Source organism: Lemur catta, chromosome 21, assembly GCF_020740605.2.
Source record: "Lemur catta isolate mLemCat1 chromosome 21, mLemCat1.pri, whole genome shotgun sequence".
Lineage (NCBI taxonomy): Eukaryota > Metazoa > Chordata > Mammalia > Primates > Lemuridae > Lemur > Lemur catta.
In genome coordinates this window covers 12,607,988-12,634,036 of record NC_059148.1, presented here as the reverse complement: position 1 = coordinate 12,634,036, position 26,049 = coordinate 12,607,988, and the positions used below count along the sequence as shown (strand labels likewise).

At 47.9% G+C, this 26,049-nt stretch overlaps 1 protein-coding gene across 4 annotated transcripts in view; it reads right to left on the bottom strand.

The window, feature by feature from the left end:
- The window catches only part of MYO18B (myosin XVIIIB), a 245,078-nt gene that overhangs the window by 20,601 nt on the left and 198,428 nt on the right, over positions 1 to 26,049 (bottom strand). For 2 of the 4 annotated variants that reach the window (XM_045534350.1, XM_045534351.1), the window contains exons 40-42: positions 12,553 to 12,683; positions 3,325 to 3,369; positions 1,556 to 1,714 (exon numbers count right to left, since the gene is read on the bottom strand). In XM_045534350.1, coding sequence (XP_045390306.1) covers positions 1,556 to 1,714; positions 3,325 to 3,369; positions 12,553 to 12,683 — 335 coding nt within the window. The remainder of the gene's footprint in view (positions 1 to 1,555; positions 1,715 to 3,324; positions 3,370 to 12,552; positions 12,684 to 26,049) is intronic. The other 2 variants (XM_045534352.1, XM_045534353.1) reach the window with 1 other exon arrangement.

Sequence of the window (26,049 nt, the reverse complement as noted above, 5' to 3'; positions counted from 1 at the left end):
TGCAGGTAAAGCAGCTAATTTTTTGAGCTATTTCTAGGTGCCAGGCTCTGAGTAAAGAACGACTTGTGCATCAACACATTACCCCTGACACCAGCTGTGATTTGCTCATGAGAAAACACCAACAGAGAAGTGAAGCAACTTGCCCAAAATCACACAGCTCCAGATATGCAAATAAAGGATTGCAATCCACACGCTCCGACTTCAGATCATGCACTGAAACCACCGCTGATCTCCATTCAAACAGGAGCCACACAACTCGGGGCACCATTTGTTAGGTTAAGGACCCTTCTCGTGCACCTTAATATAATTCCGACTGAAGGAAACACAAAGATACTTAATTATCAGAAGAGAAATGGTCCTCATCATTTGGGATGCAGAGGCCAGGATGTTTTCTTCATACAGACCCTTGTTTTTCAATTAAGAGCCGCAATCAGATAATCTTGCTTTCATTAACTCCCCAGACGCACCCCATTCTTGGAGCCTGCGTTTGATATTTTCAACATCAAATCTTTCAGCCTAAGATTGTCTGCAGACACGCGCCAGACATGTGCCATTTGCCGAATACGCCCAAAAGGTTAGTGTGAACTCCCACCCCCTTCCTCCTGCAGAGAACACCCCTGCTTCAGAGCAAACACGTTCCAAGTCAGGAAGGGGTTGTCTGGGTTTGCTCCGTTAGTCTGCGGGTTTTTTCCCTTCCGTCTTATCACATTGGTCCTTCTGTTATCACACATGCAGTGTGCATTTCATCTTAATTATGCATCTGCTTAATCCATAATTTCTGATTTATGGCCATTAACTCCTAATTACAGGAGGACCGCCCTTGCAAAGGAAAAGCCAGTGAGCTCGGAGACATGAAGCTGAAAAAGCAAGAGGGAAGATGGATTTAAGACACGCAACTAAGGATGCATCCCAAAGCCCGTTTGTTGGGGCAACCTATTGCCAGCAATCCTGTAGATCGTGAGGGTCCCGCCTCAGGCCTGACAGAATTCATCTCCTTCTTTGGTAGAGAAATTACATAAAACTAAAAATTAAATAAAGCTAAAATCTCCAAATAAGAAATCTTCCAGCCTAACTTTCTTTATAATGACTCCCCACTTGAAAAAAAGAAAAACAAACTTAAGTGAATATATTTAAAAAGAACATTTTAAACTTGTTACTATCCACAAACGGAAAACTAGTGTGACTTGCCTTCCATAGAAGGCAACTATAATAACTATTATTATTTTTGAAAAATGTTCACCCTGTGCTACTTAAAGTCATCTGGAAAATTGTGCTTTGGAAGGACAATGTATTAGATCGTCATCACTTTAACCATTTGGGTCAGTAAATACAATTATGTTCCATGTTTGCAGATGAGGAAGTGGAGACTCAGAGACAGTAAGTGACCTGCCTGAAGTCACAGTGCTAGGAAGTGGCAAGGTCAGACCTCAAACTGTCAGGACCACACTTGTCCGCTGCCCAGGCCAGCGAAAATGAAAGGCTTGCACGACAACCTGCCAATTCTGAGGTTCTTCGAGCTGCTGGCAATCCAGCGGCAGCAGAAAGATACTCTTACCTGGGGCTGAGGATGTGACCGCTGGAGGCTGACTGTCGAGACGGGGTCCTCATGGTGTCTGTGGCCAGCGACAGGGTACAGCTCAGCCAGGACTGCAGACTGCCCTCGGGCTGGGAGCTGAGCATGGAGACGTTATCCCTGGAACCAGAATGCAGGGCGCTGTCAACACAGTGACAGCCACAGGAACGGCAATTAGATATCCACCCCATAATAAGCCAGGCATCGTACCACCAAGTGCTCTACACACTTAACATCACTCACCATCCCTGAGAGGGGGGAGCTCTGTGCCAACCCATTATACAGATGGGAATACCAGGATTTGGAGAGGCCAACTGGGGTCTTGGACAAGATCACCCAGCTAGTCAGTGGTGAAGCTGGGATGCAAACCCTGTTCTTTTTCATTCCAATGCCCGTGTGGTTAACCACTGCACTCTTCCTTGGGGAGTAAGGGACTGTCTAAACGCCTCTCCAACTTGGGGGTAAAACTTGGCATTGAATATTATAGCAAATGATATGTTCATGGAATACGTCAAGTGTGAAGGTCTTAACTCCTTTCTTACCTTACCTGGAATGACTTTGTAAACAGGGACTTTACTCCCTGAATGCATCACGGAGAGAGAAGCAGAAGCTCAGGTGCATACTCAGTAATTATTTTCTGGTGGACATACTCACTCAGCATTATACATATGTGTGTGTGTATTCATATATTTCTATTTATATATCAGTACATGTGTGTGTGTGTATATATATATATATATATATATTTCTTTTTTTTTTTGAGACAGAGTCTCACTCTGTTGCCCGGGCTAGAGTGCCATGGCGTCAGCCTAGCTCACAGCAACCTCAAACTCCTGGGCTCAAGTGATCCTCCTGCCTCAGCCTCCCGAGTAGCTGGGACTACAGGCATGTGCCACCATGCCCGGCTAATTTTTTCTATATATTTATTTTTAGCTATACATATAATTTCTTTCTATTTTTAGTAGAGATGGGATCTTGCTCTTGCTCAGGCTGGTCTCGAACTCCTGAGCTCAAACAATCCACCCGCCTCAGCCTCCCAGAGTGCTAGGATTATAGGTGTGAGCCATGGCGCCTGCCCAGTTTGGTTTTTTTATAGGATACTCTATGTATGCCAGGCATCAGGGAAGGTGAACTGTACATATGAACTTAACATTGACCCCACCTTCAAGACTCCATCTATACAAATAACCATAAAATAAAGGAGAAATTATTAATGCTATGGAGAGGGACAGGAGGTAGGTTCTATGGGTAACGGGAGGGAGCCTTGATTTGCTTCTGGAAGGCATCAAGCAGTGGAAGTTGAGCTACATCTTCTTTGAAGGTTAGGGCTTGGCCACGCAGGGATGGGAGAAAAGAATTTTAGGTAGAAGGAACAGTGTGCACATAGGTTTGAAAGTCATAAAAGTCAGGGCATAAGCAATATGGAAAGTAGGAATCCCAGTTGGAGAGAGAGGTAAGGGTCATCATGGGCAAGACACCAATGTCAGTGTGAAAAGTCTATTCTGGAGCAATGGGGAGTCATGGAAGGTGTTTGAGGATAGTGTCATGATAAGCCATAGGCTTCTCTCAAAAGGAGCTGGACAGTTCAGTTGTATGTCCCTAGTGCTCTATGTTACAAACACAGAGACAGAGGTCTCGTGGGAATTGCTGATAAATCTCCAAGTAGATGTGGGTGTTCCTTCGGCAAACTGGACACAGAGAACCAGGGCTCACCCTTATAAGCTGCTCAGTTCCACTCAGGGTTAACTTACATCTCTTTTCTGCCACCACTGCCACGATCCACTGCTGTCTGGACACTGCAAAGAGGCACAAGAAAGAACCTGTTACCCTTGTGCTGCCGGGGGCTGGGGAACATGGTGTCCACATTAGACAGACTTGGGTTGGAGCCCCACTTGCGACCTCTGCCAGTGCGTGTTCTTACGGAAGTCACTTGCTTTCTCTGAGCCTCCTGTTCTCCTTCATAAAATGTGGCTAATGATGGGGCCCTGCCTCCAGAGTTGTGGAGCAAAGTAAGTGACATAACCCTTGTAAAGATCTCAGCATGGGTCCTGGCAAATAGATAGTGCTAATTAAATGGTAGCAACCATTACCGCTACTCTTGCTTTAGTACAACTAATGCTGCTATTATTAATAGCATCGTTACTGCTGACAAGCAAGGCATTTGCCTTATGTTTTTGTGAGTGTTAGCAAATCAGACATAGGGCAGGGTAGCTTCCCAGGGCATTGTGGGAAACTCTGAAACTAATGACAACAGTAGCTATTCTTTAAAGATCATCCCTTCATTCGACAAATACACTATACACACAATTTCACCTACCCACTCCATGTGTCTCCATTTTAGAGATAAGCAACCTGATACCTTTGTCTAAAGTCATGCAGCTTTGACTCCCAGACTCATACTCCTGAGCAGTGTGGAATTTCCCAGTGTGTGGGTGCGGACAGCCAAACCACAAATCTCAGGTCCCTAAGACATCATTTTAATCCTGGGTCCTCAGACTGGGACCTCACAGCTTTATTCTCTGCTAGAATTTGGGCAATTCCTTTCTTGGAAGACCTGGTTTCTTTCTCTGAGGGATGTACCTGCTGTTCCTTGGCCCCCATCCTCAAAGACCTGTCACCCCCAGGGGCTTCTATTTACATGCATCTGTCCCCACCAGACTGCAACACCCCTCCTGGGCCAAGAATACATCTTAGTCATCATTCCACACCAGGGCTAAGCTGGCCAGATCAGAAGTTCTCAGACAATGCTTGGCAAATCCAATAGTAGAGGGGTCAGTAAACTATAACCACGGGGCAAATCTAGCCAACCACCTATTTTTTTATAAATAAAGATTGACTTCTTTTGCACTACAACAGCAGAGTAGAGTAGTTGCAACAAAACCCATGTGGCCCCAAAAGGCTAAATATTTGCTATCAGCCCTTTCAAAGAGAAAGATCCTGAAATAGAAATAAAAGCATCTTTTACAAGTGACCTTGTGGGAGGCAGAATAATGGCTCCCAAAGATGTCCACATGCTAATCCCTCATCCCAAGAATGTGGGATGATGTTTCCTTATATGCCAAAGTTTTACTGGAAGACAGTCACACTTGCTTATTTACGTTTTGAATACTTACTCACATTCTTTGACTAAACATCAATCTCTACTTGATCCCCAAACACAGGAATGTCTTTATAGCCCAAAAACTAATCAAAGCACATGCTGGTCACTCTTGCCCACTATTTACCCTAATCAACTCCATGAATATGAGCCCCGTTGGGTGGCCTCAGTGTTCAGATCTGCCCCTTCTAAAGGGCTTTTCCCCAGCACTAGAGACTCATTCACTCCGTGGTGTCCAACTGTGCCGGGCATCCTCTCTCCAATCCTCCATGCTGGCTCTAGCTCTCCACCTGCCATGTGCCCAGGGCTGATCTGTATGGACCACATCAGTGGGCTCCCTGTCCCCATGGCTTCTCCTTGGGTCCAGGAACAGGGAATCCAGCAGGCAGCTGATGGGAAGGAGGGAAGGGTGGGAGGCTGGAGTATTCATTGTCCCAGATTTCTGGATTGCTCTCTACTGCCTCTTCTTGGGCTGGCTCCATCCCTCAACCAAAAGCCAGAACTCTGCCTGGCAGACAGTGCTCTCTCTCTCTCTCTCTCTCTCTCTCTCTCTCTCTCTTCCCCCACCCCCTAGTCTGGCAACTGCACCCTCATCAGCCCAGAGGTAGTTATTGCTCCTAGCTGTCCCTATCTATCCCTGGGTGCTGCACCACCCATCCTTTGGGGCTCCCCCATGCCACGCCCACACCTTTGTAAACCGTCCCTTTGCTAAGCTCTTCATTTGGGGTTTGCCTTCCTGTTCCAGCCAGATTCCACTACAACAGCTGATCTCCATGCTGTTTCCACATTAATGGGAAGATCTGTGTTTGCCAGGCCAACATTTTGCGTGTTGAACAAGAAGACATCAGGCATGACCCAGCACTGCACTGCTAACAACCGTCACACCCTTTATCAATGTGTAAGAAAAAAATGGTGAAGAAGCTAAAGAGAAAATCCTCTAAGAATAGATTATCAGCCATCATTATCACTCCCTCCTAAGCTTGTGACTCTGGAAAAGAACCTGCCATGAGGACAAATGAAAAGATGCAGGTATGCATGCTTCTTAATCCTACGTTTTTATAGTACCTGTGCACTCGTTGCTTCTGCCCATGAACTTGTTTTGCTGAATTTGTGCTGACCTTCTAAGGCTGAAGTCAAGGCCTGCCAGGTGGTCTATCTAATTGTTCACTTGTGATGAAATACTGTCCTGACCAAGGTTGATATCTAGCCTGGACCACACACTACCCACCATTTGGGAAGGCCTCAACAAAACAGAGTATGTTTAAAATAAAGGGGCTGGATTGAGAAGAGTTTCCGAAAAGTATGTCCCACATTTATTGCATGAGCAAATGCTGAAGGCATCTAACACCTTTACCATGAGCTGGTCTGGAACAAAGTCTCAATCGCAGGGGAAAGGAAAGGCGTTCAGGCAGAAGCAGAGGGGGTTTTGTTCTGTCTGCCCTTGAGGAGCATTAAACCAGACGGGTAGAAATCACCACCATGTTGACTTTATACAAGTCAAGGGTGTTTGGTCCTGGCAGGTCCTGCAGTTCGTACACAGTGGTACATGGAGCCCTCAAGTTCTGGGAGACCCCACGGGGGCTATCAAGGGGTCAGGAAGAGAGACGTAGCAGGAGGGCTTAGCTCCAAACCTTCCTCTCTTACTCCAACCAGAGAATGGCTGCACTCCATCCAAACCTAGAATTTTCTATAAGAGTTCACTTTGGTGTAAAAAAAAAAAAAAAAGAGCAGGGGGGAGCTCTATTATAAGGAGGAAGTTTGAAACCCATTGACCCTTTCACCATGTGAAGAAAGAACCTCTGTGCTACGAGCTCCATGAGGCAGGTCCATGTCTGCCTGTTCCCTACTGAACCTCCTGTCCTAACAGAAAGTGCCATAGATGATTATCAGTTGAGTAGGCAAGCTCAGGCCAGGAAGGGCAGGTGAGCTGTCCCTGGTCCTGATCCATTTGGCGGCACAGCTCGGCCTGGAACCCTCATTTCTTGACATGTGGTCAGTGGTTCTCTCACCTTGGTGCAAGTGGCTTTCTAAAAAAGGACTTGTGCCAGGATTTTGTAAACAGGGGATTGATGATGAGAAATATAATTAAATGTCTTCAGAAGTATTCCTTTAGGGTGGGTCTTTGCCGTGCAACTCCAGACTAAATGCAAATACTGCCTGGGCAGTAACACATAAATTCATGTTTGGCCCCATCTCTGAGTAACAGACACAAGTTCACCATGATGACAGGCCAATTACTGGGCGGAAAGCAGAGACCTTGACAAGGGAAAGGAGGAAGCAGGGGTATATTCAACATGAGAGCAGAGCTTGATCATTAGAAGTGTGGGTGATGGGGTAGCCTGGAATCAGACCGTGGCTCCATCACTTACTGTGTGGGTTGGGGCCAGTGTCTTGACTTCTCTAAGTCCCAGTTTCCTCATCTGCAAATGGGAATGATAACCTCAGAGAGCTGTTACGAGGACGATGTACGCCAAAAAGGTAGTCCTCAAGAAAGGGCACCTATTATTACAATTATGATTATTTCCTGTAATGCCAGAATAGATAAGGTAGCTTGGAGCCCTGACTCCCTGTGAACCCCATTTGTTGAGTATTTGGGCTAGAAACATGCTCAGAAAGCCTGTGCAGTATCATTTAAACAGGTGCTACACTGCACCAAAGCCCTGCATTGTAACGTGTGCTGCGGCATCAGCCTTCTTGGGTTCATGGAGAAATGCTTTAAGGCATCCTCCTAGGCCTGGGGCACACTTACCACCCATGAGGGGCAAACTAGAAGGTACGAGTGTTGTAGGAAAAGAGCTGTTGGCAGTTCCAAAGACTGTCCTACTACGTAGCGGGAGACTTTCCAGTCTGGCCAGAGCCTGAGCCCACCACTGAATAAATTAACTCCGAAGTACACCCTCCATGGCAACCACGATCTTTGGTTAGACCCAGATCTTTCTACGTGTCCTCCTGCAGCCTAATTTTAGCCAGGTTATAAAAGGATGTATGTTGGAAAACATCCAACTTATACAACACGGCAACAGGGGACTCTCGTCCAGAGCATTCGCCTCGGATTGGGCCAGCTAACAGATGCACTTTCAGCTGACCCAGGAGTCAAGGGTCATCTGTTGACCTCGCCACGTCCCACCCAACCCTCCCCAGCCCCCAGCCAGGGTGACAGACGGAACAGCTGCAGCCCCTGGGCCAGGAATAGATGGAGCTGTCTGTCAGCCGACATATCCCTCCCTCTATGAGTAATGAGCGTGCTCCAGGCCTGGGGGAGCAGCTTAAAGCATTTCTCCATTAATCTAAGGAGGTTGACGCCACAGCCCAAGTTCCAACGCAGGGCTCTCGCGCAGGAGAGCGCAGATTTAAATGCTGCTGCATAGCCCACCTGGCTTTCCGAGCACGTAGCCACGCTTCCAGCCTGGAAGGCCTGTTACATTCAGATCCAATTCCCAACACGGGGAAATGTGACTTTTTGTAATTTGAACAAGTCTCTCAAAGAACCTCACCTGCGGCTGCAGCCTCTCTCTCTGTCTCTCTCTGTCTCTCCATCTCCCTCCCTCCTGGTTGGGGCAGGTTTGAATCCTAATTGAGAACTCAGTTTGGAGGAGTGCCTGAGACCCACCCTTCAGGCTCCAATCCAAACCTCCTGTCCCAGGTGGTGAGATAATGAGGAGAGAAGAGCAACATGGAGCTGCCAGCTCATGGGGGACACAGGCCGGTACCGGGTCAGGAGCTGGGGGTTCCGCTCTGGACGGTGGATTTACAACCTAGCAACACGTATACTTCTCTTTATGGTTGAAAAGCAATTAAATTGCACCGTAACCAGAGAACATGCTTTGTACAACACCAATGCTTTGAAAATGTGTTGTGACTTCTCCGTGGGCAATTTCTTCCCAGTTTTCACATTCCTGTGATGTTACTGAAATCTATGCTGCGTTTCCATCTCAGATTCAAGTTGCGAGGCAGCATGTTAGGACCAAGGCCTGCTGAAAACTAGGACATGCTCCCCAAGAACCACGCTGGGGTCAGGGATGGATTCAGGGGCTTGACACCCAGGCCCAGAAGGGCTCGTGCTTGGTTTAAGCCTCTTTTGTCACCATCTTGAAATTTTTAATAACACTGGAACAAGGAGCCCCACGTTTTCACTTCACACTGGACCCCACAAATGATGTAGCTGGTCCTGCCTGGGGCTCTGGGGCACTTAAAGCAACTGGGGGTCTCAGTTCATTTCTGTGGGTCATTTCCAGGGGAGGAGAAAGGTAGGAGAGAGGGAAGGAGGAAGGCGAGGAAGCTGGGAATGAGAAAGAGAAAAAGAGAGAAAGACAGTCGCTTCTCTCTCATTTACTTGGGGACACTGATCTTCTTTCACTTTCTAGAACGTGCCTCTCTCTGAGCTCACTCACTGTCTCCTGATTGTCCCAGGGCCGGCTTCTTCTTCTCATGCGGGTCTCAACTCCGGTGCCTCCTCCCAGAGGGGCATGTCCACCTGGCCTGCTGTTCATGGCAGCACCACCTCCTCCGCCTTCGTAACTCTGGTTGTATTCTCGGGTTTTATTTATCAGTGTGTTCACGTCATTCATGCACACACACACACACACACATGTACACACGTGTGCACACCCATCGGGATGAAGGTTCCCTAAAGGCAGGACCATTCCTGCGCCTTTCTACCCCTCTATTCCTCAGCAATTCAACAAACCTGGGCTCCAGCCACAGTTGTGAATGTTAACTTCTTTCTGCCTGCCTTCAGGCAAGTTGTTCAGCCTCTCTTTATCTGTAAGATGGAGCACAACGATAACAAGAAGCAAGTGGAATAACACAAGCACCTAACACAGTGTCTGGCATGGAATAGGTGCTCAGCAAGAATTCATCAAATGAATGAATGAATGCAACTGGCAATTGTTTAGCCCCTACTATGTGCAGTGTACTACACTAGAAAGTCATTTTTCTTCATTTCTTATTACTAACCCATCTTACAGGTGAAGAGACTGAGGCTTAGAGAGCTTGAATAAGTTGCTCATAGTCATGCAGGGATCAACCACTGGATCCTAATCGGCCATCAGGCTTGTTGAAATGCAGAGCCTGTGTCCTCTCTGATTCTTTCCCTACTTCCAATGCAATCATCCTACACATTGCCTGGGATTTTTCCGGGTACAGGATGCATTTCTTTAGACCTGGCGGTCTGTAGCCATTGCACATCTCAAAGCAACCCTGAAATGCAGGTGAGGTCCCTTCCAGCTACGAGCCAGGTGCTGTGTGCAAACTGGAGATCCAGCAGGGAGGAAGACTTCAGGCGTTCAGATTGGATTCCTGGGTGTCTAGAGCCTGGAGCTTAGAAAAGGTGGATCAGAACAGAGGATGACTATGAGTCTTGTCACCTGACACAGAGACAAATAAAGGTGTTTGCTATGAGGGTGAGGGTGAGGGCAGGATCCCTTTAAGGCCAGAGAGGCTCCTCTGTAAGCAGAGGCTGGAGGGATGTCTGTGACCCTCTCTGACCTCCAGGATCTCATTCTCCGGGTGAGAGGTCTGTTCCTTGTTTCCTGTCACACCTTCTTCCCAGCTTGTCACCCAGACCTCCAGGCATGGACCCTCTGCCTCTTTCCAAGGTTGTTATTTTTTTTTTAAACTTTCATTGTTTATGAGAAAAGCAATTTCTTGCTATGCAATTGAAAATAGTTCAAAGATGTTGCTCATTGGCCAAAGGTATGACTATCTACAGCCATTCATTCCCATTATAACTAATGGGAAAGATCTGTTATTTCTATGAATGGAAAAAACCAGTCTAAGCATCAAATAAGTAATAGTGACAAAAGGGGTTTGTAATTACAGTAAGTTCTGCCACAACACTAATGAAACAGGAGGAGGAGGTGGCGGGGGGTGGGGGGGGCCTTAAATGCAATGACGAGTTAGGAGGCAGCTGCAACATCAGGATTTGCCCTCTTACCAGCAGTCTGGCAGCTGTGCAAATTAGCAAGGAAGGGTGGGGATACTTCGAATGTGCATGGAAGACACTTTTGCACTAACTGAAGATTTTTTAGATGAAGCCCTTTATGTAGAGGCAAGAACAGGGTGTTTTAGGGTCCACTGGGTCTTCATTTTGCTGTTGCTGAGCATGAACATGTTTGCTGGAGAGTCTGACGTTACAATTCAGTGAGCAGCTACAACCAGCCCAGGCCGGCACCAAGGGAGGAAGACTATGCACATTCTAAAATTAGATGCATATAAAGTACACAACTAATATGGGCAAATTCTCCTAAAGAGGGCACTAGTATAGCCATAGATGTGTGTGCATGTTCATTGCACAGATTTTATAAAATATAAATAAACTGGGAGAAAAAAAGTTGTCACCCGTAACACTTTCCCTCAGTGTTAGAATGTTGGTGCGTTTTCCTTCCAGATTTTTTTTTCCCTTGACTAGGCACGGTCAACTCTAATACAGTCAATACAGATGTCTGGTTCTTCCCACTGGCTAAACAAGAGCTGTCCAGTTTATTCATGGACACACAGACACGCACATTTACCCAGCAGGATGCAGGTTCCATAAAGGCAGGACCATTCCTGGGCTCTTCTCCCTCTCTCTTTCTCAGCAATTCAACAAACCCGGGCTCCAGTCCTCTGCTTGTTACCCTCTCTGGCTCCCTCGCTTGTCCCACACCCACAGCTTGCAGGGGTCAGCAGCCGCCCCCTGCCCCCACCTGTTAATAGGGCTATGCGTGGCAAAGGGCTGGGTAGGAAACTCAGCAGACCTGGCTTCTAACTCAGTGTACGATGCAGATTTGCTGTGCAACCTTGAACTTCCCCAAGGTCAGGGTCCTTGTGTGGAAACAGAGAGGGCTACACTCTAAGATCTGACATTTTATTGTTCTGGCTGCAGCACAAACCAGCCTTCATAGAGAGGAAGACCAGGAAAAACTGGTTTCCAATCTGGCCCGCTCAGGTGTGTGCGGGGGCAGCTTGTAGGCATTGGGTGGGAACAGCACCTGCAGGTTCCTTATTGCAAAGCTATGTAAATAAAACGTCTTCCCTGCTGCCCAGGCTTAGCTGTAGTGGCTGGGATGAGGGCAGAGATGCCATGGCAAGGCTGAGGTTCCCAGAGAAGCAACAAGCCAAGGCTACAAAGGCAGCTCCTGGGAACAGGATGCTTTGGCCTCTGTAGAGGCTGGACAGCGTGAGCCCATGAGCCCAGCTAGGACACCTCCAACTCCTCCCAGCTCCGCAGCCCAGCTGTGGCCTGTGGCAGCTTGGGACTTGTGTGAAGATGGTAGGAAACAGCATATCTTCTGGGAAAGGTGAGAAGCCCTGACATTAAACTTGGGTGATCTCACCAATCACCAGCCCAACCTTGCATCCTTGAATCAGCCACTGCCTTTGTGACATAATGCTCATTATTCCGTACAAACATAGCTTTCACTTATATACACTTACATCCCCCAGCACCGTCTAAGCGACAGTTATCTGTGAACTCAATTAACCCTCACTAACAGCCCTTGAGGTAGGAAGTATGTTGAAAATACGAAACCTCCAGTCTGAAGGTCAAAAATGGTCAAATCTTGGCAATTTCATGAGGTTCATCCTAAGATTATGATGTCCACTTTAAGATGAGGGAATTAGACCAAGAATGGACGTGAACTTGCCCAAGATCACACACCGGAGTCCAGGTTCCAGCCACAGCGCCCTGCCAGAGGCTTGGTGAGCTGGGCCCGGCGGTTTCAGCAATGCCAAGGAGTGGTGCCCGTCTCCCCTCACCCAAGCAAGCCAGCGATCCCTCCGTCTGCAGAACGCCTGTGGGTTTCCCAGCAGACGTGGCCCCCAGCCTGGCTAAAGACCTGCAGAGCACCCCAGAGTGCAGCCACGCGCTGGGTGCGGCCCCACCCGGTCCCTTGCAGGTTACCTCTCCGTGTCACTGTCGCTGGACACCACCTCTTCCAAGGCTGCCTGCAGGTCAGCAATCCGACGGATTGACGTCTCCAGGTCAGTCTGGAGGGTCTGCCTCACTGCCGCGAGCTCCTCCACGTACTTCTCCTGGGGACAGACCACAGGCACACATTGGCCTTGGACAAGAACCCCACCCTCCTACCCACACGTTCCCTGGAGACACACTCTGGGCTGCACCAGGTGCTCAGCGAGTGCCTATGATGTGGCGGGTGTTCCATGGGGGACTCTCTCTGCAGATGGGCTTATCAGACCTTCAGCCAGATGCTCTGTGTTTTATAGAGGAGGGAATGGATGTTCCAGGGCACGGCCCAGGGACACAAAGCTCGCTCACCCGTGCAGGGGGTGCCGCACGCAGTGTGTCCAACCCTAGGACCACGCTCTGAATCTGCACCACTATGCTGGGGCACACGGGGAGTGCCCGGCCCATCTTGGATTGACAAGTGTATGTATAAAGCAAGAAGGGTCACAGAAGCTGGTTTTGGAAGCAGAGCCCCTGGGGATGGATCTGGTGCAGGAGGTTGGAGGAGGACAGAAACAAGAATGGTTCTTTTCAGTCTGTGCCCTAGATGCCCCACCTTTCTCTTCTCAACAACAGCAAAGGCAAAGATGGAAACCCCTGCGGGGCTCCCACCAGAACAGGCAAAGACAACAGGCATTTGTCAGGTGCTGTCTGTGGCCAGCGCTGTTGACTGTTTTATGCTCATGACTTCACTTACACCTCACAAGCCTGGCAGGTGAGTGACTGTTCTTGCTCCCATTTCACAGATGAGGAACTGAGGCATTGAGAAGTGAAGACTTCATGGCAGTGCCAGAGCTCGAGCTCAGTACATCTGACTCCCTCTTAGTGCTCATTCTCAGTGCTCAAGTACTCTCTGCTACTGCCCTCATTGGACTTTGTCTAGACTCAGGGAAGTCTCTGACTTGCATTTGCAACCTATTCCATGCACCCCTGCCCTTTAATGTAATGACTGTCAACTGAGGGTAATTTCGCTCCCCCCCAGGGGACATTTGGTGATGTCTGGAGACATTTTTGGTTGTCACAACTTGGGGAATACTACTGGCATCTAGTGGATAGAGGCCAAGGGTGTAGCTCAACATCCTACAATGTGTAGGACAGCCTCTACCACAAAGAATTACCTGGCCCAAATGTCAGTAGTGCTGAGTCTGAAATTCTGGGTTAAACCCAGAATCCCATCTTCTGGGGAATTAATCCTACAGGGGCTAAATCAAAAGGCAGAGCACAGCTCTGCATCCGAGGATGCTGTTGACGACAGGGAGAAGCTGAAAGCTGCCTCATCACAGAGCAATTGGGAATTGTTAGGGAAATCACAGCGTGTCACTTGGATGCTATTAGGCAGACATTAACATTAGAAATAAGAATTGCGGCAGCGTTGAAAGCTTCTGTGAACCAATGTGAAGCAAACAGAACAGAGCAGAGGAATATCATGCCTGAGTCTTTGCAAATAACACACACACACACACACACACATGCACACACACGCTTGGAGAGTTGAGAGTATTTATGGGTAGGTGTGAAGTGTGGTTATGGATGGGATTTTTCTTTTAAGCGGTTCTAATTATGTAAGGTTTATTTTTGGGTCAGAAATCACTGCAATTCCTAACTCCCCGTTGAACTCTCTGGCTCTATGACCGCTATGCTCATCGCCCTTCTCTGACCCTGGGGTCGTTTTTCTTTATTTTGTAGATGAGGACACTAAGGCTGGTGAGGCTGCTCAGGGCAAGGGAGGAGCAGAGCCTTGGTCTTCCCAGCTCCCAGTCCGGGGATCTTTCTGGGGCTAAGAGTGCAGCCCCCGGAGGAAGTCGGCGAGGACCGTGGTGGTTCCCCATTATAGGGACACGTTCAGCTCTCCTCTGCAGATCCACTTGTCTACTCACGTTATTGTAAGTCTCTGCCTTTCAAATAATTTTGAGTCTTTTCTGATTTGAGAGAGAGAGAGAGAGAGAGAGAGAGAGGGACTGAGCCCGCCTGGGGCCATGCCGAGCTGCAGGGAGAGGGAAGGGGCGCGAGGAGGGGAGCCATCGTGCAAAGTGGCTGGCGGTACATTGCGGTTGATCGAAGCTGCCAACTGTGAAATCGCCATCCCGGTCCTGACAAGGTGAGAGACGGTCTGAGGCAGGGGCCCCAGGCTGGAGGCCAGCGGGCTGTCAGAGGAAATAAACGACACGGAGGGACAGAGAGGGGGTGCTCACCCCAGGATGCCAAGCATGTCAGCTCATACGTGCACCTTGAAAATGGCGGGGCACAAAATGCCAGCGGCTTATGTGAACATTTGCCCACACTCAGCTCCTTCCTAGCGGGCCAGGACGATGATCCCTGGGATCCAGCCACCTTCTCCCAGGAGACGTGGCACCCGTGTCTCTGTAGGACGCCGAGGCTGAGACATCTGGATCTCTGCCTTAGGTCCTATCAGAGGTCCCCAGGTCAGAGGTCTGTGTTAAGGACACTGGATCCCACACACATTGGCTGAAAGAATGTCCTGCCCATGTGAGAGACAAGGAAACCGAGGGCCAGAGCAGCAAAATGACCTGTCCAAGGTTACACGGCTGGGGGATCACAAAGCTGAGCTGAGCACCCAGGTCCTGGGTTCCAAGACAGGAGGAAAGAGCACAGACGTCCCCTCCCAGTTTCGTTTGGATGAACCTTTCCCATGCCAGTGTCCTGCAGGAACAGCAAAGGTCTAAAGTCTACACCCTCAGGGAGCCTCCCGGTGGGTGGAGGAGAGGCACAGAGGCAGGCCCTGGGCCTCGAGGGTGGGTGGGTCTGGGCTGGGACTAAGCAGGTGGGTGGAGGAAATTGGGCCCTGAAATGAGTCAAGTCCATAATATCAGGAAAGTGAAAGTAGGCTCTGGAGCCCGGCTGCCTGGGCTCGAATCCCAGCTCTGCTGTGTGACCTTCAGCAAGTCACTTAACCTCTCTGACCCTCAGTTGTCTCATTGGTAAAATGGGGGCAATATTAGACCCTCCTTCATAAGGCTGTTGTGAGGAGTAACTGAGCTTGGCAGAGTGGACAGCCTTAACCAATGGTGGCACTGCTGTCATTCAACTCTTAGGGGACAATGAGGAGCCTCAGAAAGGGCAGAGTCATCCCCACATCACTGAGATTGGAATGTAGGACTCTGGCTCCAAAGCTTTTTCACCATCCTGCAGAGAAAAGACATGACGGAAAACAAGGGCAGCGTAGGAGGTGAGTTAGCCAGACAGAGTGAGAAGAGGTGAGAACAAGGAAACCATCAATAGATGAGAGTACGTGGATCAAGAGCCAAGTTCAAGGACTTGCCACCACCCCTCACCCTCCACCGTGTGCCCCTGCTCTCTGCATCCCATCCTCCGTCTGCCAGGGATGTGCATCGCACTCAGCGGGAACACCCCGAGGAGAGGGATCTGAGAAACGTGGTGTCTGTGTAATCAGCAATCAGCAAATCTTTCTTTCCTGCTTCAACTCGAAAACCAAATGGAGTCTGCTGATTGCAGAGACCAAGTCATTAGGCTAAATGGATGCAGAGCCCCAAACTGCCTCCTGCCTGGGGCAGATAAAACAAGGCTCCAGCCAGAGACCCCCCAGGAGTCATGGAGGGGGACGTATGAGCAGAAGGGGACACAGACGAGGTACCCCCTCTCAGGCCTGGGCATCTGGCCTTCTTGGCACTCTCCACAGAACAGGACTTGGTCTGGGAAGCAATGATTACACCTAATAATGCTCGGGGTTGGCTCATGGCTGCTCCATGCAAATGGGGCTGTGTTTGAGGCCAGACGTGAGCTTGGTCTTCTCTGTTGTTAGCTCTCTTTAGAGACTTGGAGCATGGAGATGAATTTGGGAGGTGGGGGAAATTGGATATAAAACCATTTAGATAGTTAGATGTATATATAGCAGAAACCCACTAAGAAATATACCATATGCTCAGACTAATGTGAAACTACCATGCAGTGATATACACACTGTGATAGACACTCAACATCCAAATATCCTAGTATGTATTATATATTCATGTATTATCCATTCATACATATATTCATTCATAAACACTTATTGAGCATCTACTATGTGCCAGCATTGATCTAGGCATGGTTGCAGGACCCTCATCTGTATTGCCAGTGTCTGGAACACAGCAGGCACTCAATATATGCTTGGGGATGGAAGGAATGGTGTTATTCTATGACTGTTAGTGCTGAATGAAGGAAGGACAGGGTATTATACACACTCATTAATGCATACCTAATATATATGATGCATATGTAATATACAGATATTCTGTGTCATGCATACAGAGATAAATACAATAATACATGGCATGTACATAAAATGCTACTTGCTGACCTCCCCAGCACCGCTTGAGACAATCACGATCCCAGCTACTCCCAGCTACGCCCCCTGGAGCATACCGCATAGAGTTGCCCATGGGGGAAGTGGTTCATATGATAATTAATGTCTGCAATTAAAATCATCTCCTCTTGTGATGTTCAATTAGAGGCTAATATTTAAAACTGTTGTTTGTTGTTTGTTTTCTCTGCCCAGCGCATCTCAATCATCAGAGGACCCTTCCCTGTCTGCAAATGAACAAGGCTCTCCTGTGTCAATTTCTGCGGCTCCAGAGGTTGCCTTTCAAACATTTTGGGGTGTCTCCCGAGGCCCCTCAGAAGTTAATTTCACATGTGCCACGCAATTTATACTGTAGCTCAGACTATCTCAAAACACTTTCGAAACTTGATGAAAATTTGTCTTGTTATTTTCTTCTGATGTAGTAAAGACAAGTAGAAACTTAGCATCACAGAGTCTGGGGCTGAAAAAAATTACACACACATATGCTGATATAAATATGTATATGTGTGAATGTGTGCACGTGTGTGTATAAATACACACCCAAATATTCCCAGTGTCTGACACATAGCTTACTTAACAAATATTAAGTACATATTTATTAGAATTTGTGTAATCAGCAAGCCTTTCCTGCTTCAACTTGAAAAAAAAATGGGGTTTAGTTTCTCATGTACCACATCATTTATACTATACATCAGACAATCTCAAAACACCGCTAATATGTGATGAAAACACATCAAGTATTTTTGCATATTTAGTAAATGTTTAATAAATATTTGTCAAATTACTTAAGAAGTGAATACTTGTATTTCTCATGTGCACAGGCACTCTGCTAAATGTACAAAATGTCTTTTCTCACTTAATCTTTATAAAACCCTTCAGAATCAAGTATCACAGAAACACATAAAAAGTAAGTTGAGATTATTACAATGAAGCAGTAGCAATGGTTATTATCTCTGGGTGGTGAGATATCGGGCGATTTTTACTTTCCTTTTTACGCTTCTACAGATTCTCTGTAATGAATATGAATTACCTTTATCATCGGAAAGTTAAAAAATACCCAATTTTATTTCTCTCTGACACTACAGTGAGCAACCTCCCCACCCCGCCCACCTGCTCAGTGCTGAGTAGTAGTCCTGGCAGCCTCATTATCCCCATTGTACAGATGAGCAGGCTGAGGCTCAGAGAGGTTAACTCATTTGCCTCGGAACATGCAACCCAGAAATGATCTAGAGTTAAGCTCAGGTCTCCTGACTCCAGCTCTTCTCTCCTTCGCCTCTCATTGTTCCTGCTTCATCCAAGGATGCCCGCATCTCTGGAGGTGAGGGAGGAGGAACTGCTATTGCTTCATTCAAATTGTCTGCGGGTCACTTGCCTGGGGGAAATGAGGCTGGGGTAGGGGGTTGGGAAATAAGAGCCCTGTCCCTTGTGTCCTGGCAAGAGCCCCAAGGCCACAGTGGCAATGGGGGAGCATCTGCAGGCAGCGTTCAGTCTCATTTTGGGAAAGGGTTGAGGTGGCCCTTAGAAAACCTAAAAAGTATGCATCAAATTTTCATATTTAAGGTTGAAAAAGAGCCCAACCTCCAGCCGGAATAAGGACTGGGGAGAATGTGGTCATCGCTCCACAAGGTCCTTTCTTTATAATTATCCTGCAAATTCATTGTTTTACTCTATTTTTATGATGTGATAATGGCCACAGAGAGACTCATCAAAGATCCCAAAGTCACACAGCTAGAAAGTGACAGACAGATTCAAGCCAGGCCTTCACATTTCTAAAGGGTCAGCAAAAACCTTACATGTTGCCTCTCATCCTTTTCGTCACCCAGGGCAGGCATGTCCAATCAATCATCGCACAGACCGAAGCAATCAGAGGCTGGAGTCCATTCTCTGAACCACTAAACTGGGCGATTCCTCCCTCCCAGTGCTGCCCCATGCTTCACCTGCCAGCATCAACCAGAATTCCTAACTCTGCCACACTTTAAACGACCCCAATCCCCCCGGAAATGGCTTCCAAATCCTCAAAGAAGACAGTTACAGTAATTGGTTGATTCTGGAGGTTTATTTCTGCTTGCAAATTGGCGAGTGCTCCGTGGAACTGAGTGAGGCTGAAGCTAATTGCACTTAAAAAGGGACCCTGGGGGGCAGGAGGGGAAAAGATGCAAACTGCTCACAACGCCACAGACAAGCAGCAGATGAGGCACCTGAGCAACCATGTGAATTTTGCAGAGCCACTAAACCCTTTCTTTGTTTCAGTTCTTCATCTGCTCAAATGACAGTATTATTCCCCCAAAATAAGGTTGTTCGAAGGAACCAAATGAAGTAATGAAAAACTGAGCGCAACCGGCACACCTAACACAGTGGCAGGTAGTTGGTATACAGCAACTGTTCCTATTTCCTTCTTTCTAAGACTCAGACAATAAGAAGGCTACAGGTATTGTATGGTGAGGACAACCGTATTTTGCAGAAAATGAAGTCTAAGAATCTGTTCCATTTTTTGTTGAAGCTAGAAGGATTTTACACAATGCCTCAGGAAAATAGAAACCACTCTAGGCCATTCAGCCAAGAGAATTTAATACAGGGAATTTATTACACAGGTGATGGAAAAGTTGAGGAGCCGGGAGAGATTAGCAACAGTGGGAAGGCACTGCCAGCCTGGGGCCAGAAAGGAAAGCAGAGAAGTTGGGGCGTCCAGGGGGAGGTGAGACTTCCATTGTGCTGCCCAGGGGAAGCCAGCTTCAAGGAGGAGGGGGGTCCCTCTTGGGACCGAGAATTAGAAGGAAATACAGCTGCTTCCAGGGGTGCTCCAAGGCAGAGCCAGAAAAGGAGAAATATCCTGGCTTCCCTCCTCCTTTTCCCTTTAATTGTCCATCACCGTCTTTCATCGGCCAAACCTTCCAGAAGGCAAGAAACAGGAAACCTTTTTTCTGCAATTATACAGCAGAGCAGAGGAGGGGCGAGAATGGGTCTGAGAGTGAACAGGCAGAATAACGGATACAGAGCATGAAACATCCAGCGTCAAACTGTTCACTTAGAAGAGTTGCACATGTTCTATGTACGTCTTTCGAGAAAGAAGTTATAAGACGTTCAGAATTACGATTTTCAAGGGCTATAGAATCAAGTGCTGGATTACAGATTCCCCTTCTGTATCGGTTATTCATTGCTGCATAACAAATTGCTTCAACACCTAGTGTTTCGAGATGTCAAATATCATTTATTAGCGCTTGTGGATTTTGTAGGTTGAGAATTCAGGAGGGGCTTGTCGGGCTGGTTCTGTCTCAAAGTCCCTGGGAGGCTGAATACAGGCCTTCCAAAGATGCCCGTGTCCTAATCCTGGAACACGTGATATGTTACCTTATATGCAAAGGGCAACTTACAGATGTGATTAAGTTAAGGACCTTGAGGTGGGTTATCCAGCTGGGCCCTAAATATAATCACAAAGGTTCTTATAAGAGAAAGGGAGGGGTCTCCAAGGGGGGAAACCAGCAATGTGGAGGTGGAAGCAGAGATTGGAGTGACGCAGCCAGGAGCCCAGAAATGCTGGTGGCCCGTGGAAGCTGAAAGAGGCTGGAACAGATTGTCCCATGGGGCCTCCGGAAGGAATCAACCCTGATGACACCTTTATTTTTAATCCCTAATGACTCATTTTGGATGTCTGACCACTAGAATTATAAAAGAATAAATCCTTGTTGTTTTAAGCTACTGTGTTTGTGGTCATTTGCTGTAGCAGCAATAGGAAATGAATACAGGATCTCTCATGACATCATAACCAACACGCCAGCCGGGACTATGGTTGCCTGAAGGCTTCACTGGGGCTGGAGGGTGGATTCCCGAGCAGGCCCACTGACACGGCTGTTGGCTGGAGGCCTCAGTTCTCTGCCTCGAGGGTCTCCCACTGAGTGGCTTGCGTGTCCTCATGACATGGCGGCTGGTTTTCCCATAGCGAGAGATCCACGAGAGAACAAGGCAGTAGCCAAATGTCTTTTATAACCCAGCCTCAGAAGGGATGTCCCATGACCATGGACACAATCTCTAGGTCACACAGATCAACTCTGTACAGTATACAAGAGGACAACACAGGCTGTGAGGGGCAGAGACAAAGACCGTTGGGGACCATCTTGGAGGCCGGCCACCCTGGTGACATTACAGGTGCTTCACAGTTAGACCCCATGGCCATTGACTCCCACACCCATAAAGGAAGACCCTGTGGCCACTCTGATCTTCCTCCCATTTCTAGGGACACAGCTGTTTATGGGTTGAATTGTGCCCCCGGAAAAGACAGGTCAAAATCCTAATCCCCAGTTCCTCAGAGTGTCACTGTATTTGGACATAAGGGTCTTTACAGAGGTGAGCAAGTAAAAATGAAGTCACTAGGAAGGGTGTTAATCCAGTATGACTGGTGTCCTTATAAGAAGGGAAATTTGGACACAGAGACCCACAGAGATGGAAGAGTGTGTGAAGAACACAGGGAGAACGTCACATGAATATTGAGGACTGGAGTGATGTATCTATAAACCAAGGAACATCAAGGACTGCTGGCAGACCACCAGCGATCAGGAGGCAGGCACAGAACTGATTCTTCCCTAGAGCCTTTGAAGGGAGCATGGCCCTGCTGACACCTTGATTTTTTGGACCTCCAGCCTCCAGAATTATGAGACAAGACATTTGTGTTGTTTTAAGCCACCCACTTTGTTACAACAGCCCTAGCAAAATAATAAAGCACCACATGGTCTTTTCTGTCTCTTTTGAACACGATGGCTTTGGTTTTCTGATTCTAATGGGGTTCACTATAGAGATTTTGGAAAATTTGTCAATAAAACCCCCTTAAAATCACCCTTAGTCTGTTACGTGGGGACAACCACTCTTAATGAATATGTTGGTGTATTCCTATCCTGTGTTCATTTCTGCATGTGTGTATAGATACATCTACTTGACACACACTCAGGTAAAAATGGTTTTATATTAAAGGCAGAATAGAGCTAGCCATGCGGCCAAACAGAAAACTCTGGAAGTATACACCACCCAGTTTTCCCTGCCGGGATTCTCTGCCGTCTTGAGGCAGAAGGGCTTGCAGCGACAGGCACCTGCTTGCAATCTTTCCTTTCTCTTCTAATTTTTCAAGCTGATTGTTTTAAAATGCCCTGTGCTGTTGCCTGAAGGCTGATGTAGCTTTCTGGAAAGTTAACATGGAGGCAATTTGAGCTGTTGAGGATAAAGAGCTTGCCTGCAGGAAGTCTAAGAGCCCTGTATTGGGACGTACATCCACATATCTCATAAGCATCTGTGGACACATATATCAGGCACCAGGGGCCAAAACTGAGGCTTAGAGTAGAACTGGTCAAGGTTGCTTGGTCACATGGTGGCAGAGAAATAACTAGAACCTGGGTGTTTCCAACCTAGGTCCTCTCTCTAGTATTAATAGAAAGCACACCTCTTTCTCTGTTTCGTCCACGTTAGGTGGGCTGTTTCGGCCTGAACATCACTGCAACAACTTGAGCGGTAATGGTGCCAGGGATTGGGGTTTCAGTGGTGAGTACGGGGCTTTGTACTTTACTCATGGGGTCCTAAGTCTCCCCTAGTCGATGGGGATGATTGGGGGGTACAGACCCCTCAGGATCCTCACATGGAAGGAGAATGTGGCTGAGGGTCTCCCAGGCCATTGGGATGGAGATGGGGTGGGAGAGGGTGAGCAATTCTGCCTTGGGTCTTTGAGTCACAAGGTTTGCAAATAAAATTTTTAAAATTTTACAGCTGTAACCATTTAGGGCTTGTAGTTTCCCCAGCCTTAAAAATCCCCTCTAGCCTGTGACCTCTGATGCAGAAAGGGGTGAAGAAGGGCTGTCATGGGACTCCACCCTTCTCAAAGTCAACACCCAGCAAGGGCTTCCTGAGACTCCCGGCTGCACACAGACATCCTGACCTGGGCTGAACCCCAAACACCTTGCTCCCGACTTCCCAGAGCCACCCACCCAATCGCTTTCTGATAAAAGGAAAAAAAAAAGGCATTTCATTTTTCTGCCCAAACACAAATATGACATATCTGTGCCACCCAATTTTCCTGACAGGGGAATAATTATATCAACATAATTAAGTCTCAAATGCAAGAATTATCTGCGCTGCATATACCCACACTACACTTCCCACATCAGCGGGCCATTGTTCCAGCCAGTTATTATCAACCCACCTTTGACATGTCTTATTTTAATTTAAATGGAAATGCAGCTCATATTTCTTCTCAGTCCACCAGCCCATGTGATTGCAGAAATAGGAAAACCGGACTCTGAAACTTCTCAAGTGGCCACTGGGCTTTGCATCCAAATAAGCTCAGCATGGGAACAATTTATAATTTAGCCCAGGTCCCTTCCCTGGGCTTCAAGTATCTCACCAATACAACCTCTTGCGTCTTTCCTCCGCTCTAGATCCTCTTTTTGTAAATTTCATCTTCATCATCATCATCATCATCTCCTAAGGGTTCTTGTAGTCTTAAACTGTGTTCCTCCCTTCGATCCACCCTGCCCTCCAATCCGTATTCCACAAAGCACCCAAGGGGGAATCTCTTTAATCTGATCATGTCATTCCCTGATTGAAAGCCTTCGGTGGCTCCCCATTGCCCACAGTCCATGCTTTGTGGTTTGTCATATCAAGTCCTTCCCCGTCTTTCCCAACCCACCTGCAGAGGTTCTTTCCTTTCCACTGCCCACACCCTGCACCCAAATGCCCCCTGTTCTTTTATGGCTCTGTGCCTTTGTTCCTACCATCCCTCCACCTGGAATGCTCTTCTCTGTTGTAATTACCCCTTCTCTGATAAATGAACTCCTATTCATCCTTCAACGCCCATTCCATAGTTACCTCCTCTATCATGCTCTCTCTGGCTCCCTTGGGTGGAATTAGACCCTTTCATTTCTGCACTCCCAGCATTTGTACAAGCCCCTAGGATAAGCACATGTCCCATCAGCTTGTAATTATTTTCCAGTTTATAATTTCCTGCTATATTGTGCTCATTACGAAGAGGGTTGTGCTCAGCCTTGTATCCCAAATGCCTAGTGCAGTACTTGGAACTTAGAAGTCACCACATAAATATTTCAGCTTTAAATTCCTCCAGCTCTAAACTCATGACTCAGGCAGAATACAGCAGGTCTTACCAACTGGGGCCCGCCATTCACACAGACATGGGCCTGCAAGCCAGCCCCACCACTTACAGTGTGTTCCCTGGGCAAGTCTTGTCCCCCACCTGACCCTCAGCTTTCTCCTCTGCAATGTAGGGATGATGACAGCTTCGCTATGCCACAGGACTAGTCACTGGTGGAAAGTGCTTGTCACATTGCGTAGAATAAACAGCTGCTCTCTTTCCTGTTCTCAGAACTATTGGGTGGCAGCTTGTGAGATGTGGCAAGCTCAGGGTCTTCTCTGTTTTGATGCTTTCTCATCCTCAGGTTCTCCCCTTAGGCATCTGGTGCACTCAGCCCTGAACCCCGCTGGCTGTACTACTTTAATGCCCCAGCATGGGCCCCAAAGTCCTCCTGTCCCCTCCCCACCAAAACACCACCTATGTCCTACTGCCCCATGGTCAGGTCACAAGTCATGTGAACATGCCCAAGAGTCAGACACAATCACTATTGCCCGTGTGCCAACCCCTGGATCATGTTAGGCCATAACCCTGTTAGCATCCATGTAAGTTCAGCACAACCCCAGGAGAGAGGTGGCCAGGGACTGTAGACACAGTCTACGGACACAGGAGTTGGAAGATCACCCTTTGAATAAAGCCATCTAGGCCACCGGTGACTAAAATGACCACATCCCAATAGCTACGCAAGTAGGCACAGCCAGGTAGGGACAGCACAAAGGCAAGAATGAGAACCGCATCCAACTCCAGACCTGGGATTGGATCCCACATCTGCCCAGACCAGTGGGCATCTCCTAGAGTCCTGCCCTCAACTCTACCTTAGGCAGGAATTCCTCCCCCGTCTTCAGGGCAGGGTGTTGTGAGGCCCAGTACCTTCAGGTGCTTTGGCAGCTGAAGAGCTGAAGGTATATGAGATCGTTATTTACCATACAGCTTCTTCAGAGATGCACCCCTTTTTTCAGGCACATCTATCACCTCCTAACAACTGAAGCCCCAGCCAGTGTTCCCCGCCAGCCAAAGCAACATCGTAAATGAGCTCAAGCAAGCAGGAAGAAACAAGCCCTCCGAGGCAAACCAGCTCTCATCAATAGTCTTGTACTACTAGGTACGTTCCCCCAAGGATTGATGAGGGAGGACGTGGAACAGAGCTATTGGTGTTGGTGATCAATGCCAGATCTTAGCTTTCCCCAGGCTGGGACCGGAGTCGATGCTGTCTCACTGAGGAATGGGGTAGAAGCGGGAGCTACTGTCACAGAAAACAGCCCGTACGACATAAACAGCAAAAGACGCCAATAGACAGCGTGCAGCCAGGCATGGTAATGACCGAGATTAAGACGATGATTTCTGGACCTGATTTGGTTTCCATCTGCCGAGGATATTACAGAGCCGCAAACACCATGGCTTCATCTCAGAGTAGTGGAAAGTTCCACCTATTGATTGCACGATGGACTTTTTTTGGGTAGTTACGGCTCTTACATATCCACGGCCACTTTTTAGTGCGATTGGTTCAAATGCCCATTAACCCCTTCTAACTCAAGGGCACTCAGTGGCCTCGAGAGAGAGGTTCTGGGTAGGTATTTATTTTCTGGACCAAAAGACACTGAGCTAGAAAGCAGGGTTTCTCAGCATTGTGAACATTTGGGAGCAGATAATTCTTCGTTGTGGGAGGTTAGGGGAGCTGTCCTGTACAGTTCAGAATGTTCAGTAGCTTTCCTGGCCTCTACCCACCAGACAGCAGCAGCACCTCCCACTCAAGCTGTGCCAGCCAAAAATGTCTCCAGATATTACCCAATGTTCTCTGGGGGCAAAATCATCCCCAGCTGAGAGCCAGGCTAAAGGCATCGGGGTAGATGGTAGACTTGATTTGAGAAAAGACACAGGCTCAGACAGATGTGAATTTGAATCTGGACACACAGCTTCTTGCTGTGCGATCTCATCTTAAAAACATAAACCTGTCGGGCGCAGTGGTTCATGCCTGTAATCCTAGCCCTCTGGG